The sequence below is a fragment of the Quercus suber genome, unplaced genomic scaffold (assembly GCF_002906115.3).
Source record: "Quercus suber isolate HL8 unplaced genomic scaffold, Cork oak 2.0 scaffold_668, whole genome shotgun sequence".
Lineage (NCBI taxonomy): Eukaryota > Viridiplantae > Streptophyta > Magnoliopsida > Fagales > Fagaceae > Quercus > Quercus suber.
In genome coordinates, this window is record NW_027070109.1 from 152,380 (window position 1) to 172,577 (window position 20,198).

General features: G+C 36.1%; 1 protein-coding gene across 1 annotated transcript; it reads right to left on the reverse strand.

The window, feature by feature from the left end:
* Positions 1–15,333: 15,333 nt before the first annotated feature.
* Positions 15,334–19,888, reverse strand: LOC112030574 (homeobox-leucine zipper protein HDG11). The gene is given in 12 exon segments (XM_024063254.2): positions 15,334–16,173; positions 16,296–16,385; positions 16,484–16,752; positions 16,838–17,021; positions 17,119–17,328; positions 17,424–17,525; positions 17,627–18,097; positions 18,241–18,429; positions 18,538–18,638; positions 18,641–18,654; positions 18,851–18,933; positions 18,936–19,888. Coding segments are annotated over 12 exon segments (2,178 nt in total). The 5' UTR covers positions 18,963–19,888; the 3' UTR covers positions 15,334–15,735.
* Positions 19,889–20,198: the final 310 nt, after the last annotated feature.

Consider the following 20,198-nt stretch of genomic DNA (forward strand, 5'->3'; position numbering starts at 1 on the left):
CCACCACAGTATGCGCCTGAAAATAATGTGGGAGCTTCCTCATGGCATGTATAATGGCCAACACTGCCTTCTCCAGGGGTAAATAGCATGTCTCAGCTTCATGTAAGGACTTGCTAACATAGTAGACAGGTCTTTGTACCCCACTCTCATTTATGACCAGAACTAGACTAACTGCATAATCTGTGACTGCCAAGTACGCATACAAAACTTCCTTTTTCTCGGGTCTAAAAAGGACTGGGGGACGCAACAAATATTGCTTGAGCACCTCAAAGTCCAACACACACTCCTTAGTCCATTGAAAGTCTTTCTAGGAGCTAGAAAAATGAACGACACCTATCTGCTGATCGAGAGATAAACCTATTCAAAGCTGTTACCATCCTCGTTAATTTCTATACCTCCTTAGGATTCCGAGGAGGATGCAAGCTATTAATGGCCTTAATCTGATCGGGATTTACCTCAATTCCTCAGTATGTAATCATATAGCCTAGAAACTTTCCTAAGCTAACCCTAAAAGAACAAGTAGATGTATTTAAGCGCAGCCTATGTTCCCTCAACACCGAGAACACCTCCCCTAAATCTGCTAACTGCTCTACAACCTACCTACTCTTTACCACTATATCATCAATATAGGCCTCAACATTCCTCCCAATCTGTGACTCAAACATCTGTGTCACCATTCTTTGATATGTGGATCCCGCATTCTTAAGGCCGAAAGGCATAACCAGATAATGGTAATTTCCATTGGGTGCACGGAGAGCAGTTTTTTCTTGATCAACTAATACTAAAGGTATCTGGTAGTACCCTTGGAAGACATCCAAGAAACTCAACCGAGGATGTCCTACTATTGCATCCGCTAGTTGATCAATCCAAGGAACGGGGAAAGGATCTTTCGGGCAAACTTTATTCAAATCTGTGAAGTCCACACACACATGCCACTTCCCATTTTTCTTCTTTACTACCACAATATTAGCCAACCACTCAAGGTAAAAGACCTCTTTCACTGCCTCTGCTCACTTAAGTTTGTTTACTTCTACCCTTATTGCCATAGTATGCTTTTTTGACGAACTCTTAGGTGGTTGCCTTAGTAGGGTTTCCTTTGGATTCACATTCAGTTGATAACATATAAACTCGAGGTCTATCCCAGGTATGTCATAGGTACTCCAGGCAAACACATCCATGTTGTCCTCCAAGAACTTCACCAAGGCTGCCTTTCCCAAGGACGGCAACTGAGACCCCACTTAAAAGAACTTTTCTTCATTCTATCCAATCATAATCTTTTCCAACTCCTCGGACAACACCCCCTAAAACTCTATACCAAGTCCTACTTCGAGACCTTTGTTAGGATTAGTGCCCTTAAATCCTATTGTATGACGCTATGTATTACATTATGTATGACATGATGTATGACTTAATATTGTAATTAATAAAGTTGTTTTATTATTGTCTGAAATAATGGTAACATGAATATTTGGACATTATCATATAGTCCATGAGATGCATAGTATGTGATTTATGTGAAAAGTCACGGAAAATATAAATCACAAGTTCTTTGTAAACTCAGAATTTAGTTCGTAGTCGATGATGAAATTGGGTATTTTATCTGCAAAAACTATAACATGTCAACTAAAGATAATTTGTCTTGATCATGGAAGTGGTGACTTCTAGTTGATATGTTGATATGTTTTAAGAGTTAAGACATATTGAACTGGACTGCTGTGAGATTTATTATTCTCTTAATGACTGTCAATTGAATAATAAATCTCACGACTTATATTCACATGAACTCTTAATCCTGAGTGAATAATGGACCTGATCATGAAGTGTAGGTTGCTTTGATATATCAGGAGTGAGATCTAAAGTAACGGTCAAAACCTCCGTATGTTGGACAATCACATTTAGTATTAATGGAACATCTATTCTCAAAATAGAATTCATAGTCTCTTAACGGAGATATAAAATATTCCCTTGAGATAAGTTTAATGGTTTTGTTATTCAGAATGTTAGGCCTAACTACTTTAGTAAATAGTTGCTAAAGTATATATTTATGAAATTTGATTTCATAAATATATGATAAATAACTTAAAGGATTAAACTAGGTACTCAAGGATTAAGATGTAGTAACTCACAAAGTGGCAATCTTTATTCATGACTTTGTGTTACTATGAATATTTTATGAAGGGGTTGCATGTACAATAAAGTCTTGGGATATAATTTATTAACAAGGCCTAGAGTGCAATTGTATTTATATAGTGGTATTAAATATAATTAATGGTAACTTTGGACTTGCCAAGAATTGACAAAAAAGCCCAAGGCCCATTAGAGATAGTGTCTTATTTGTTCCCTTTTGGTCCCACTCCAAGCCACATATTAAAGCCCAATTGGAAAGGCCCAAAAGGCTGGCCCAATTAGATAATTAGTTATAGGAGAGAAACATACAGATTTTTGTAATCATCACAAGTGCATGATTTGAGATGTATGTGAGTGTTGGACACTCTCATTCTCTAGAACAAACTCCTATAACTGATTGAGAGACCACACATCTTGGGCGTTAGTGGAATTGGAGTGAAGATTGAAAGTCTTCTCAAGAACTTTTGAATTTAGGTTTCGAATTTCACTGCTTCAAGGTACACTCTCTTGTTCTCTAATTCTGAAACTTATATGGCATATGTTAATAATTGTGAATGAAGTAGATCCATATAATATATTTTCCGCTGCGTACATGTATAATTCCTGTAACCCTTTGATTGCTATGGAATTCACTCCTTTTCTACCACGACTTGACCTATGGGTTGCTGTGTAATGGCTACTATCAAACATTGCCTAGCCATTGCTTAACTTCCTTCTAATTCCCCAACTCTTCCCTATGTGGGGTACTTAACTTTTAAGTATAAGATTGACAAGACTGCTCCCATAGCATGAAACCATGGTTTGGCCAAGATAACTATGTAAGGGGAATAGGCATCCACAACAATGAAACTGACTTGCACTTCCTTGTCCCCAGCCTACACAGGTAACCTTATCATCCCGAAGGGGACTACCATCCTCCCATTAAAACCTATCAATGGCAAGTCATACCTCTCCAGGTCCTCGAGCTTTAAATTCAACCCTTTATACAGGTCAAGGTACATGATCTCCGCTCTACTCCCTTGGTTTACCAGGACCCTTTTTACATCATAGCCACCAACCCTAATGGTTACTACCAAGGCATCATCGTATGGTTGGAATGTTCCCTCCTTATCCTCCTTTGAAAAACCCAAAATGGGTGTGGCCATCACCTTCGTCTTTTTCAATGTCCGATCCCTATCTCCTGAATCAGGGCCCACAGCCATAAACATGTCCCCTGAACAAGTCCCAGCATCACCCCTGGGCTTAGCGAAAATCATATTAATTGTGCCCAATGTTGGCCGAGGAGCTCCATCCCTCTAATACCCAGCTCTTGAATGTCTGAACTGACCTACAAGCTGATGCAAGAACTGACTTAGCTTCCCTACCATCACTAGTTGACCTAAGTGATCCCGTAAAGTCCTGCAGTCCTCTGTGGTGTGCCCTTTTTCTTGATGATAATGGCAATAAAGGCTCTGGTTCCTTTTGGAAAGATCCTCACCCATCTTATTGGACCACCTAAAATATGGTTCATTCTTTATCTTTTCTAGTATATGATAGACTGGCTCTTTAAATAATGAATTAATCACTTGAGCCCCCGTAGATGATGTCTGATTGGAGAAGTCTCTCCTAGGGTGGTTATTATGATACCCTCTTCCCCAAGGATCCCTTTTCTTTGGGAAAACCTTAGCTTTGCCCTTTCCCTGGGTTTGATCTTCCTCTACTCTCTTATACTTACCAATGTGATCCATAAGCTAGCGCATACTAAAGGCAGGCTTCATTGTCAATGATTTCCGCAATTCATGTTCCATTAAGAGCCCCACTTTAAATGTTCTCACTGCTACATCTTCAAAATCTCCATCTATTTCATTGTATGTTTCCCAATACCTATTTGAGTAGGTCTTAAGAGTCACACCCTCCCTCATGGCCATGGACAAAAAAGAGTCCAAAGGCTTAAGGACTCTACTGCATGTTACAAATCTTGCTCCAAATGCCCTTATCAGCTCCTCAAAAGAGTTTATTGGCCCCTCCTCTAAAACATCAAACCACCGCATAGCCATATACTCGAGGCTAGAAGGAAAAACCTTGCACATGAGCACTTCATTACTAGAATGAACTACCATCTTCTAATTGAAATGACTCACATGCTCCATAGGGTCAAACCTTCTGTTGTAAATGGTAAAGGTTGGTTGTTAAAACCAGTGGGGAAGCCTAGCCATATTGATTCTTCTAACAAAGGGTGATTTAGAAATTTGCAAAAGTGCTTTACTCATCGCGTCATTCCCCGTGCTATGGTGCGATGACCCTTGCCCACGCTTGTACTTGCCCTTTTATCCTGGCATGACAATGCTGAGAAGGACTCACTAGATGGAGTTCTTAACCTATGGTGATATGAGCGATCCCTACTTCCCCTTAATCCATCACTTGATGGGGGTGATCCATCACTTTATGGGGATGAAGAACTCCTTCTATCACGCTCCTTTCACCATAGTTTCCTGCACAAGCTATTTATCTCAAGCTGCACTTCTGAGTCTCCTGATCATGCGAAATATGATTTATTGTCCTTGAGTGACTCCTTTTTGTATGTTCAATGTGATAAGACTCTACCATGACACTCGGTGTATGGTGCCTGTCTCTCCTTTACTCTAAATTTACAAACTGATTTTCCCTTTATGAACCAACAGACTCCTCTCTATCTTGCCCCAAGTTATCCATGACTACTCAGGATAAACCCATAACAATACTTCTTCGCACAGATGGCACCAATTGTAAGGACACAAAAATCAAACAGCCTAAGCCCACTTAGAATAGTGAGGATTGTGCAGCTCAACTAGGCCCAAATCAATAGATATTTGTAAGAGAGTGGGTTAAACAAAAAAGGAGGGGGCTTAGCCCGAGGACAAAAATAGGGAGGGCCTTACCAAAAATCAAAGTTTAAGTATATATAAGGCTTATCATAAGCTTGCCCGAGGAGGTAATTCTTACACAGAATGATACATTGTTCACTTTCTTCTCTCAATACTCTTGTTCTGGTTTCTCTCTCTTTCTCTTCTTTTTTCTTGATCTCTTTCACCTAGAAGTTCCTTTACCTTATATACTTCTCAGCCCTATACATCTTAGCCCTCCATCTCCACCTACCCAAGCTCTCACTATGACACTTATACCCTTAAACTTCTGTTGAAGGTGGTAGAAGGAGCTGCTTAGCTGTGAACGCCACTGTTCAGGTCACTTCCTCATTAATGTAGCTGATAAAGTCGTTGCCAATCATTTAATGCGGAGGTAGTAGGATAACTCTCACTGGAGACTTCTCCTACTTTCCATGATTCTCTCTACACCTCATTCTACTCGTCTGGACTTCCTAGAAGTCTCTTGTCTCTTCCCCTCCCATCCTCGAGTGGATCCCCTTTTCGGACTTATGGTACCTTAATAATGACAATAACAGCTCATCAAACCCTTCATCGGTCCTCACGCCCCCACAGTACCTTTTTTAATTTAATTTTAACATTAACATTCTAGGGGGGAAAACAAATTAAATACTTGACATTTAATTTTGCATTTTTTTTTTTTGTACAAACAATATATAGCATGTGAAAGAATTGACTACGTTGCAAAAAAGAAATGCATATAGTTTAACATGTGAGTATTTATTTATTATGTATCTTACAAGTGAATATATACATAAAATGGAAAGAGGGGAGAGGAAAGATATCACCTTTTAGCACTTTATTCTCCAAATTTCCATTCTCATGCACAAACACAATGAACCAAAACATTAGTGCAAAGGTGAGGGGGAGTATATTAGCTTGATAGGGGTCTATTGGTTCAATGGAAATGAACCATAGACACAAACCCAAAAAAAAAATGCATTTTTAAAAGGTTCAAAAATAATGGGTATGAAAGAGGCCTTATATATTAACTTTGGAAAGATGAGCAATTTCTTTTAGGAAAACTAGTGACTTTTTAGGAAAAAAGTTATTTTGAAACTAAGGCTTAAACTTTGTTGGGAAAAGACCTAAAAAAGGCTTATCTTGGTCTTACATGAAAGTGGTTTTTCTTTAATGAGAAAACATAAAGAATGTGCTAATTTTAAGAAGGTGAATTTTGGAAAGTAAAATCATTTTTATGAACAAAACAAATTTTAAGGTTTAAAAACCTTTTTGGAAAACTTGCCTTTTTAAGAAGAAAAATTCTCAAACCTTTTAGAAAGAACATACCCAACACTAGATTTTAGGCCATTTGGAAAATAAATAAATAAATAAAAATAAAATAAAAAAGGTTGCTTTCGAAAATGGGCTTTCATAAAAGTGAGAATCCAAACTTATTTTAGGAAAAGAATTTATAGATCCCCAAATTGCAACCAAAGTCATTTATGAAAAAGATTTTTTTTTTTTTTTTTTTTTTACACCTTTAACACTTTTACACATGAGAAAGGAAATATGGAAAATAAAGTAGGCTCAAAGGTAAAAGTCTTAAGTTAAAGCAAAGGAGAAAAATATTTAAAAGACTTGTGCTGTGACTTAAATAATGCTCCCCAGTGCAGGATCGTCACGAAGTAATAACTCAGAAAGTTCGAGGTCAAATCCATAGGGAAAAGGGAATTAATTAGCAAACCACAACAGAATAAAATTAAAATAATAAAGTTTAACTGAAGAGATTTTTGATAGTTTAGTAAAGGTAATTTAAATTGCGAGAAAATAATAATATATTAAGCGCTAAGGTTTAGGGATCCACACACAACACATCTATTGGTAGTTTTAACAATATCTATTTTATAACTCAACTAAAATTCATACGAAGGATGATCTTAGTCGGATGATTTAACAATAAAAACTCAAGAATTAATTGTCTAAGGTAGTGTTATGCAATTGATTGATTTTAGGCAAAACATAACTAGTGAATTAGTTCACAGGGAATACAAAGCATTTAACATGCCCAGAGTCTACGTTAAATCAAAGGATTATACAGAACTAAAAACTTTTCTAGATAAGTAAAACAATCAAAAACATAAAAATATAAGCATTAAAACCAATAAATAATTGTTAAGAACATACAATAAACTGTTGGGTTTCACCCTTGCCTTAGCAAGGCGTCTAGCAAGCCATAACACAAATAGAACTCTAAAAACTGTAAAGAAACTTTAAGAAAACCTAAATTATGTTCTACAGCAGCTCCTCTCTGAATTTTTCCCTAAAGAGCCTTTAAATAGGCCAAGGAATCCTATTACAAGTTGAATTCCCGTTTGGAGAAAATTCCAGGTTTTTAGGCTTCNTAAGAATAGGATTTCCATGGTTTTAGTGAAAACCATGGTTTTTATTCTTTTATGTAAGGTAGAAAAGATTGGTTTTTAGAAAAATATTTTTGAAAGAATTAAAATTTTAACATTGAAGCTACATTATTAGAAAAAGGGAATTCCCAAGCGTTTAAAAAATGGAAGCCCAAAACTTGAGTAGAAATCATTTTAAAGCAAAGAATGGTTTTAAGAAAAGTGTTTCCATGGTTTTAAAAAAAAAAAAAAAAAACCATGATTTTTCATCTTTTTAGGTTAGAACACTTAAATTCCTTGGTTTGAAAGAAGGAAGGTTTTGAAAATGGTGGGTTTGAAAAATGCCCATTTAGAAGGCATTTAAGAAATTAAAGGAGAAAATTCCAGGTTTTTAGGCTTCACTTTACCAATGTTTTTGGCCCCTTTAACTTCAGAATTTAGACTTTTGGTAAACTACAAAGTTGTAGCCCTTTAAGTTAGCTTTCTAGCCCAACTTGAATAATCTCGATTGGACATCTGGGCCAAAAGTTATGTTCCAAATAATAACTGGTGTGCAAGCTGGAATCCTAATCCGAATTGGACTTGGATTAGGTGCAAATTTCCTTTGATTCCTTGCTCCAATTGGACTTAAATTTAATTGGGTTGGCCTTCTTTGACTTCATCATGGCCCTTGTAAAATTAAAGTCCATTAGCTTCCTTCTTTGCACCAATCCACTTATTTAATTTCATTATCCTACAAAAGACAAATTCACGCATTAAAATTCAATTAAGCACAAAATTGATTATTTAGCATTATTCCAAAATCAACTATAAAATGCATGAATTAACTCAAAATAAGTATGATAATGCTTTTCTAATAATGATATAAATATGAAAAATTAAGCTATTATCAACTTGAAAATAAAGGAATGTAAAGCAAAGGCATAATTTAAAGACTTGAATATAAAGGAATTTAAGAGAAAGACATATTTTAAAGACTTGAATGTAAAGCAATTTAAAAGAAAAGACATAATTGAAAGACTTGAATGTAAAGGAATTTAAAACAAAAGACATAATTTAAAGGGTAGTGTTAAAATTATTTTTTAGAAAATTTCTCTTAAATAAACCCTAACTCTTGTCACATCCAAGCTTATGGATTCTCTTCCGTGTTGGAAAAATGGAGTCTTGGGGACCTCTACCATTTTCCCAGAAGCATAAACATATTGTGCTTAGGAATAAGTTTAAGATCCATTTAAGAGAAACCCATCCATGGTAAATCTTCATTTTTCCACTAAGGCTGGCTGTGCACGAGACTATTCCTCCACGACCCTTCTAGTTAGGAAGATGAAGACTTATCAAAGATGTTGAGTTTTTTTCTCTTTAAACCCAAGCGATTTAAAGAGAGAAGACACCAAAGAAAAATGGTAGAAAACATTTTTGGCAAATATAAAGTTGTTTAAAGAGTAATATGCATAAACAATAAATATACACAAATAGAGAGATATAGAACAATATGTAAAATAAATAAAGAAGAAAATGAACAAGATAAAAGAGCATTGTAATGTATTAAACAATGTATTTTACACACACGCAGAGAGAGAGAGAGAGAGAGAGAGAGAGAGAGAGAGAGAGAGAATGGTGTAGCTATGGAAGAAGTTTCACCATCTCTCTTTTACCTATGAACTTTTGAGGTGTGAAAATGGAGGAAAAAGGGTGTAGAGTTTTTGTTTAGGGGGGGGGGGGGGGTTTCCAAGGGGAAAGAAAGAGAAATTCCTAGAGAGAGAGAGGGGAATATTTCGGATTTTTGTGCATGAATTTCCAAGAGGGGGAGGGGTTTATTTATAGGGATTGGGAGATGTTTTGGGAACATATCCCCCTAGCCACCCCTTGCAGTGGGCTGCTGGGGTGAGATGTTTCCGAAACATCTCACCAATCTTGCCCATTTGCTCACTCAATTTCAATTTTTAGCTTTTTCCTCTTTTCAACCTTATTTTTTGGGCTCCTATTTGGAGGTCTTCAAGAGCTTATTTCTTCAAACCTGGTGTCCTTAAAAAGGTATGGATGTGTAGTTTCCATTGGTTCTAACCTCACATAATTTGGAGTTATGGTTGTTGAGATATTGCATCTAAAAGGGAGGTGACACAATGGAGGAAATTTAATAGCACTATTCTCCAATCCGGAGAATATATCGTGAAGCCCTTTTTATGGAAGGAAGCAAACCCATCATGCTTCATTATGGTTTAGGAAGTCTACACCATTTGTGACTGGATTGGTACAGTTTATTGCGTGAAAATGCCCCTAAAAAACAACCTTTTTACCTGAAAATAATGCATTTAATTAGGGTTTTGGTATTTTATTTATATTTCATCCATCTTAACTCCGATTTTGACCCCTGAAGTGTAGTTTTGAAGGGAATTTCATGATCTTTAAGATTGTTATTGTTAGAATATGTGCCCTTTAAATCTTATTGTATGATTCTATGTATGACATTATGTTGTGATTAATAAAGTTGTTTTATTATTATCTAAAATAATGGTAACATGAATATTTGGACATTATCATATAATTCATGAGATGCATAGTATGTGATTTATGTGATTTAGTCACAGAAGATATAAATCACAAGTTTTTTATAAACTCAGAATTTTAGTTCATAGTCGTTGATGAAATTGGGCATTTCATCTGTGAAGACTATAACATATCAACAAGATGATTTGTCTTGATCATAGAAATAGAGATTTCTAGTTGATATGTTTTAAGTGTTAAGACATATTGAACAGGACCGTTGTAAGATTTATTATTCTACTAACGACTACCAAATAAATAATAAATCTTACGATTTCTATTTACATCAACTCTTAATCCTAAGAGAATAATGAACCTGATCATGAAATGTAAGTTACTTTGATATATCAAGAGTAAGATCTAAAGTCACGATCAAAATCTCAGTATGTTAGGCAGCCAAATTTAGTGTTGAAGGAACATATATTCTCAAGATAGAATTCATAATCTCTAAACGGAGATATAAAATATTCCCTTGAGATAAGTTTAATGGGTTTGGTTATTTAAGAGTGTTAGGCCTAACCACTTTAGTAAGGAGTTACTAAAGTATATATTTATGAAATTGTATTTCATAAATATATGATGAATAATTTAAAAGATTAAACCGGGTACTCAAGGATTAAGATGTAGTAATCTTCAAAGTGGTAGTCAACATTCATAACTTTGTATTACTACGAATATTTTAATGAAGGCGTTGAATGTATAATAAAGTCTTGGGATATAATTTATTAATAAGACCTAGAGTGCAATTATATTTATATAGTAGTATCAAATATAATTAATGGTAACTTTAGGCTTGTTAAGAGTTGACAGAAAGGCCCAAAACTCATTAGAGCTAGTGTCTTATTTGTCTCTTTTGGTCCCACTCCAAGCCATTTACTAAAGCCTAATTGGAATGGCCTAAAAGGCTAGCCCAATTAGATAATTAGTTATATATAAGGAGAGAAACATACAGAATTTTATGATGGATGAAATGGTGTGTATGTGAGTGTAAGCCACTCTCTTATTCTCCCTTGAACACATACATATAAACTGATTGAGAGACCACACTTCTTGGGCATTAGTGGAATTAGAGTGAAGATTAAAAGTGTTTTCAAGTACTTCTAATCTTTGGTTTTGAAATTCACTGCACTAAGGTACACTCTCTTATTCTTAAATTTTGAAATTTACATAGTACATGTTATCAATTGCGAATGAAGTAAATCCATTAATTTTTCACTAAGTATATTTTGTATGCGATACAAACATGTGTTTTTCCAATAGTTATAACTTTATCTCAATTGGACTTTTAGATCAAAAAGTCAACATTTTGACCAATTCCAATTAAGGTTTAGTCATCATTGGTCAAACTTTACAGAAACAAAAAGTTTGAATTTTGTAAAATCTTGGACGGTTTGTTCCGTCATCTAGTCTGGTTAAATAGGATTTTTTTTATTTTATTTTTTTTAAATCTTGGATAGTTTGTTCCCAACCTTTGGTTTTCAAAACATGATTTTCACCCTTTTTTAAGATTTAAATCACTATATTGGGTACGTTTACCGGGGCCAAAAATAATACGATATCAACCGGTTCCATACACGATACTGATCATTTTGGTAATAAATTGATTTCTCATCATTGAGACTGAGGACCTCGAGTATATGTCGAAACAAAATGGGGTGTATACATATGTGGGCCTTATTTGTTGGTTATTATGCTAAGTTTTGACCTATGAGTTGAAGAACTTTGAATAGTTTTGCCTTAGGAGCTTTCTCCCTTGGGCTTTATGTGTGATGTAGCTCCTTTGGGCCTATACACATAAGAAATAAAATAATAATAAATTTAAGTGTTAGTAAATAGGATTTTGGTAAAATAGAGATAATTTTCATGGGTTTTAATGAAATAAATTTCCATGGGCTTTTTGATAGATAATTTGCCATAAATGATTTTGTCATGGGCTTTATAATAATAGTGCCATGATCTTTGAATCTTGGGGTTAATAATAATAGTGTGTCATGATCATTGAGTTTTGTGTTCTATAGTGTGCCATGATCTTTAAGTCATGAGCTTTATAACGATGTTGTGCCATGATCTTTGAGTCATGGGCTTTATAACGATGTTGTTCCACGATCCTTGAGGGATGGTTCTTATAATAATAATGTGCCATGATTTTTGAGTCATGGGTTTTATAGTAATAATGTGTCATAATCTTTGAGTCATGGACTTTATAATAATTATGTGCCATAATTTTTGAGTCATGGGCTTTACAATGTGCCATGATCTTTCAGCATGGACTTTGTAACAATAGTGTGCCATGATCTATAAGTCATGGACTTCTGAATGGAATGGTGTATATTAGGCTTATATGGCCAGTTTTGGGATTTTTATAGTGGATCGTTTTCCTTATGACCCAATTTGGTAATGGAATGAGAAATAACTATAGAGGCTCAAAATAAATTATAAAGTTCATTTGGATATTTTTGGATGAGCGAGTAAGTGAGATTAAGTGGAATTGGAACATGTGGCATGCAGAAAAAATTGTCCCTCAACAGGCTCTAATACAACTATTGGTTCCAAATGTGGATGGTAATCACATTAGGGTGGTGATCACAAACTTAGTCTTGTGTTTGTTTAAGAAAGTTAATTTTGTAATGATCCAATGATTGACTAGCGCTCCTTTTGTTTTAAAGTAAAATATTTTCCAAAAACTATTTTCCCATTTTCAGGTGTTTATTTGTAGGTAAAATATAGTTAAACTTGTAAAATCTTTTCTGTTGAACGTAAAATCATTTATAAAAAGTTGTAAAATGTTTTAACTTTGAAAATTTGGTAAAACATTTTCCAATATCACACAATAGCTTCCCCTCACCTATCTAGTCACTAGGTCGATGGTCGGAGACACCACTCTGGTGACTAATTTCGACCGTCCGCTGGCCAAAGACTCTGCTCCAATGACTGATGACAGCAGTCCAATGGCCAGTGACTTCGCTCTAGCGACCGGTGATGGCAATCTGTTGGCTAGAGACTTCGTTCCAGCGACTAATGCGGTCGGTCCAATGTTTGGAGATTCCACTCCAGCGACCAGTGCCTACAATCTGATGGCCGACGACTCTACTCGTGATCAGTGCTAGTGGTCTGGTGTTCTGAGACTCCACTCTAGCGGTCTGGTGCCAAGAGATGCCTAACCAATGATTAGTGTCAGCGATTTAATGGTCGAAGTTGCTGCACTAGCAACCTGTGTCAAAGGTCTAATGGCCAAACTGCATTGCAACCGGTGTCGAAGGTCCAATAACCGAAGACATCGTTTTGACAACCAGTGTTGGTGGTCGAGTTACTGGAGATACTGCTCTGAAGGTGATCGTTGGCAGTTTAGTCACCAAAGCCACCTTTCACTACCACTCTGGCACTAACTGCTTTAGAGTATGTTTGTTTAGAAGTAAAATAAGGTGGATGGAAAACTTTGGAGAAAAAATAGAAAGGAAAAAAAAAATTTGAGTATGTTTGGTTGGGTAGGGTGGAAGGGAAATAAATGTTAGTCCCAGATGTTTTCTCTTCGAGCCCACCAAAAAGTTTTTTCTTTAAAATGGAAAGAAAACTGAGAGGGGGAAGCTTACGCCTCACATTGGACTTCACCTCCAATATGTTGGCTTTCTTTTTTCTTTTTCTTTTTTAGTTTTTTGTTTCTCTACCAACGCGTTGCCTTTTCTTTTCTTTTCTTTTTTCTTTGATTTTTTCTTTCTCTGTTAACGTGTTGCCTTCTTCTTCTTCTTCTTCTTCTTCTTCTTTTAGATCTTTTCTTTCTCTGCTAATGTGTTGACTTTTTTTTTTCTTTGATTTTGTCCGGACATATTGACTTCTTTTTTTTTTCCTTTTTTTTTTTTTAGAAAACATTTTTGGGTTAATTTCTTATGCTATTTTTTTTTTTTTTTTAACTTTAATGAAGTGTCTATCTATACATAATTTTTTTAAAAGTATAATGTGTTACTTTTTATCTTATTTAATATGAACATAATGGTAAATTATAAAAACTTTATTTTCAACCAAATAAAAAAGTTTTACATCCCTCCACTTTTCCACCCTCCCATCCAAACACAAATAAAGGAAACTAAAATTTTTCTATCTTCCCACTTTTCCATCATCTTTCAATTTTCTATCCCTCATCTACTTTCTATCCTCCAACCAAATGGACCCTTAGTGTTGAGCCATTAGTTTTGGTAGTTTGCTTGAAAAAATTTACTTATTATATCAGATATCTGAAAACATTTTATTTCAAAACAAACAAATTGTAGGGGTGTTTATATGCAAGCATTTAACCTTTGAGAAGAGACGCAATTGTATGAACAGATATAACAACCCCAAGAGTCACAAGCTTACTCAAAAATACTAGTTATTCTTTACTGCCATGATCTTTGGATGATCACCCATCACAAGCAGAAACTAACATGTGGATGTTTTGGGTGGTAGATGTAATGTTTTGAACAGTGAAAATGAGAAAATGAGAATGAATATTTTAATAGAATGGAGAGGATATAGAACAAGACGTAGAGTTTATTTTAAAAGTGTGTAAAATTTCTGATTAGTATCATAGTCTAATGATAAAGAACTATCATCAAGTGCGAACGTCATAGGTTTAAACTTTCTATATATTACCTCTTAATTTGGTTTTTTTTTGGGGGGTGGGGATTGGATGTGAGCATTCCAATAAAAATGCCTCACGTCGGATTCTCAAATTGTTTCAAAACACCGTAGTGTTCAACAAATTTGGAGAGCGTTGTGTTTTGTAAAGTTTATTTCTTCTATTATTCAAACTTTCTATCTCTCCTCTCTGTATTAAAAAAATAAAAAATAAAAATAATTATGATGAATATTTTTTTAATGGATACAGCTTGTCCAGTGCTTTTTTGCACTGGACACAAGCTTTATCCTTTTTTTAATTAAATGTATTTACAAATAAATTTGGATACTGGTATATTTGAAAGTAGTTAGATGGAAATTGTAGTTTTGAAAATGTGGTTTTTTAGTATAAACAAATAAATTTGGGTGTGGCCTTGGTTTGGGTGTCCGTAATCGGATTGTTTGTAAATCCAGAAATGGACGCTCTAAAAACCACTACAGGTTTTGTCAAGTATGTCGTTGTGGCATTATTATGAATTTAATGATTAAAAATAAAATATAAAAGGGCATTTCCCTATAAAATGTGAAAGGCAAATGCAAAAAAAAAATAAATAAATAATATATATATATATATATTTATCTTTTTAATTTCGTTTGGAGTACTTTTGTCTAAGAAATGAGAATGGAGCCCACCACAAGTTAACCTTGAATGTTTGACCCCCATCCTTTCTTATTGTAGAGAGAGAGAGAGAGAGAGAGAGTTTTGTAACAAGAATAGATAAAAGACAAGAATAATATTAATTCATACATGAATTAAGAGAAGTCCATGAACAGAAGTCAATACCCGAACCATACTTTTTTCTTGGGGTGTTGTACAGTGACAAAGAAGAGAGATGGGAATGCAAAGGAAAAAAAAGGGTAAAAGGTGAGAGAAAAAGCAACAGGAAATACAAGTATGGTGCGTTCTTGACTCCCTCTTTTAAGACTACTCTTCCAAGGTAAATATAGCAAAACAAACAACCGAAAAAAAGAAGCAAAAAGCCTTGCCCAAAAAACTAAAAATTGTAGTTGGTGTAAAATGTAATGCACCTTGGCAGCCAAAACACAGCAGCAGTAAATAATCAGCTTCAGCTCTTGATGAGAGGGCATTCAAATTCCCAACTAACCCCATATACTTTTCCAGCATTGAATACCCTCCAGCACAAAGAGACTGAGAACCTGACTGATCAGTATATTTAAGGATGGTAGAGCCAAAAACAGTTGGTGTAGGCAGATGAAGCAGAGTCATTAGGAACTAGACAATTCAAGGCAGCCTTAATTTGCTGGACAGTGGTGCCGATAAGGTTATTAACAGTCGTCACCGACTCCAAGTTAAGCTTAGCTGATGGCAGGCTGCTCACAAGTATCTGAAATGCTACTGTAATTAATGAACCACCTGACCTCCCGTGCCCGTGCGTGCTAGAGCTCGTCGATGCACCATCTCCCTGCTCGGCTCGACCGTCTGGTGATATGGTGAACCCTGATGGTAGTAGAGGAATGTAGGAAGGATCTTCACCGCTCATTGCTATGTTTATAGCTGGTAGATCAACCGGGCAGTACACAATAAGTGAACCTGACGAATCCATGCAGCTCTCTTGAAGTATCAACATATTGTTCTGGCCATTGTTTAAAGCCTGCTCATGGAATTTCATAGCGTAACAAAATTAATGGACTACATTTTAATTCCTCCCAAAAAGAAAAACAAAAAGAAAATGAGAAATGAAACCAAAACCCAATTCAAAGTTCAAACACCTACTCTAAGAACAGATATGCAGTTTCCAGGATGTGACCCGTTTGCTATATGAGCAACCTCCTGCACCGCATTGCCATTGGAGAGAACATCCCACTATATGGAAAAGAAACTAATTTCATTGATATGCTTAATAATTTCACACTTATTGATCATATAACAGATTGACATCCAACATTTAATTATACACGTACCTGTGGTCTAGTTCTTTCATCCTTGAAGAAATTGAAGACATTTTGGGGGGAAATTGGAAGCCAAATAGTAGTAGCTGCACTAAGAACCACACCATTGGGTTGGCCAGGATCCGTGCTCTTATGAACAGTCACTCGAACTCCTACCTCATTCAACCCAGAAAGTGTGGTCCACCGGTGGCCGTTTGATGTGCTAATGCTTGAACAGAAATTGTTTATCATTCTTTGGGCAAGTTTCATCATGCTTCTTTTGCCATCGGCTGATGGAATTACTGGAAGTAGAACATACACAATGTAACAGGTTCAAAACAAGGCTACAAAATTAAGCATTTATTCAGAATATGTTGCCGAAATTACCTCCTTCAAGATCCCGAGTAGTAGAAGTGCCCGTCACCATAAGACAAGCAAACCTTTCACACATCCTCTTAAGAGTAGCAAGCCATCTTTGAGCTCCAAATGCCAACCCACTATGAATAAGATCTCTGTAGAACCGATGAGTTGGAGCTTTGTCTTCAATTTCCACATGTTCCACCCAAGTAACCTATATTCCCACATTTGAGATGAGGGTATGAGTAAATTACACTAATGCTTATGGAACTACCTGAGGAGTAAACACATTTGATTACTAATTTGACAACCTTGGAATACCCATTGGGCATGTCCTGAATCAAGCATCCAGATGGAAGCCGGTGAGATCGATATTGAGAAGCAAATTGATTATCACGAGAGATATCATAAGAGACATCTACAATTGCCCACGACCCTTGCTCAATTTGCTGACAGTAACGGAGGAAATAGAACTCCCTAGTAGGTACAAGCGGTGAAAGCACCTGCAACTCTTCATACATCTGCAATCAATAACAACTTTCATGTGAGTAAATCTTCAAACATGATTGTACCATATATAATTAGTATTGAAACCAGGAAAGAAAGTTCCTAGTACCAGTTGCAAAGAGCCACTATGACTACCCATCATTCCGGATGATATCACTTCTAAAGTCCTTGCCATTGAGACAATTGTGGGGAATAGCTCCACCCACTTGTTCTGCAAACTCAAACAAGTTATAACTTATTAGATACAGTCCTAAAAGGTCAAAGCTTTAGGGATTCCAATTAATACTACTGACAAGGATAGAAGGAACTTACTGAGTCCAAAAACATATCAACCAATGCTAAACCATTCATGATAACAACGCATGAATCCCTGGAAGCCTCAATCCGCACGTGGGGGTTTTTCAAGTTAGTATTACCCCTTGGAAAAATCCTTTCATAGCTTTCAAGATCAAGAACATCCATCCCATCAGTCGGGGACTTCATCCACAAGGGATCGTTGGTTTGAAGAAGCCTTAGTAATTCGTCCATGGCAGTGGCAGCAATATCTGTCATGAGGGACTTGTCCATGTCCGAAAGGCAAGCGGGCTGAAAAGGCGGCAAACTTGGTAGAGTCGATGAACTCCCCGGAAGAAGATCAAGATCAAGAGAAGGTCCACTAATCCCTTGGCCTCCAAAACTTCCCATTGATAAGTCCAATGAAGAAATAGGGATGGGCTGTACCGGTGGGAGTTGAGAAATTGGCCTCCCTATGTACTTGGCCGCAATGCTTGATACTCTATCAAGCTGCAAAATAATATACCAAAGAAAAAACTAAGACACAATCAAGTAGATGAACAAAATAATTGAAATAAATACCATAAAAATAAAAATTAAAGAGAGAGAGGGAGAGAGAGTAATGAAATAATACACAAGTTGAAGTAGATTACCTCTTCTTTCAATTGGGCATTCTCTATTCGGAGTTTTTGTTCATCAAAGTAGGAATCTTCGGTAACCGGAGGGCCCCCGCAAGAGGGGCAGATGACATTTCTGAGTGCCTCTCGGATTGCTATGTTCTCACAACGGATCTTATCGTTCTCTGCCCGAAGGGCACAGTTATCAGCTCTCTCATGTTGAGCCTGAATAGCAATGGCAGCCAATAAGGCATGCATATACTACAAAAAAAAAAAATACTAAAATCTATTGGAAAGTGAGAAAAAGAGAGAGTATTAGCAATATCTCTATACCTTCATCTGGGTCCTCCTGTTTTGGAACCAAAATTTGATCTGGCGAGGAGCCAAGCCTAACTCCCTACTTAACTGTAACCTTTGCTTCTCATCTGGGTGAGGCATTCCTTGAACATCCTTCATTCCAAAAATCACAAAAATAGACTCAGAAAGTAGCAAGAAACCCCATCATCATTCAATAAACCAAAAACAAAAACAAAAAAGCCAAGGCAACCACAACCCAAAAAAAAAAAAAAAAAAAGCAATCAAACAAAGAATGTTATAGAAAGCTATAATGCAAGAGCGCTATGAAGATAAGAACTTCAAGGTTTACCCTTCGAGTCTCTGAATCTGGTGAGCAGTGTGACGATGGTAGCGCTTCTTCCTTCGACCTTCGGAGGAGGCATCGTGGTGGTCCCATCGCCTCCTCCTCCGCCGAACTCCATATCTATATCTATATATATGTATATAAATGTATAGTATAGATATATACTTTGCTAGGGCTAACAAGCTCTCTCACTACAAGTACAACAACACACACTCCCACTCTCAAAGTGTGTGTGAATTAGCTATTCTCCCCCATTAAACAAAAAAGACAGCAAGCAAACAAAGAAAGAAAGACAAAGAATTTTGGCGGTGCTTCGTTTATAAGGAAACGAAGACACAGAGACGGCATATAATAAGAGAAGTCAAATAATACTCAAAACACTTTCAAAAATCACAAAACCCATGAACCGTTTCGTTTTTTTTTATATTTATAATTTGATGATGAAAACTTGAAAAAAATGAAACGGCTAAAAGGAATATATAATAGTATCAAAGATTATTATCGGCATGATTTTGGAGAGTGAGTTAAGGTACACACTCTCTCTCTCCCTCCTCTCTCTCACAAATAACACAACAGACAAAATCTTGGGGGCGTAATTAAGTAAGAAAAAAAGCAAAGAAAGAGAGAGAGAGATAGTGTATAGACCCAGTAGTAGTGTAGTAGAGCGTAGACCTGACCAGCCACCTCTCTCTCTCACCTCTCCTTACTCCTTACGCAGTAGTGCCAACTATAAGTCTATATAAGTAGCACATAATGTCTATCTATCTCAAAAAAAAAAAAAAAAAAAATGTAACTGATGGATTTTAAAAGCATTGCCACTGATAACACGGAGTCTGGGCTTTTAAATTCTCACACAAACACACACACACTCTCTCTCTCTCTCTCTCTCTAAAGAGAGTAGAGTAAAGAGTGGGTACACTCACGGCCAGGTGTGCACCAATACATCATTTATTATGAGACGAGGTCGCCGGCGACCGTTTCTGACATTCCCCGGCGGAATTTCTTGTTATGACAAAACTAACCTTTTTTCTTTTCTCTTTTTTCCGTTTGGTTTCCTCTTAATACTTCCTTGTCTCACTCCCTCTGGCCCCTGCTTTCCTTTTATTTTTTATTTTTTTTACTATTCTCTCTCATCATTCTATTCTTGTCTTGGTTTGGTTCCTTTACACACTCAACAAGGTAAAAAGATTTGCCCAAAAGTCAAACTTAAACTCTACCATTTCAAGTGGGACCCCGATCTTCTGAATTTAGCTATTTATCCTGCACACCTACAATGACTATTTAGCTTTCGATTATAGCATCGGGACCCACATTCTTAATCAGATATTTTTACATGTGCAAACAAATATTAATT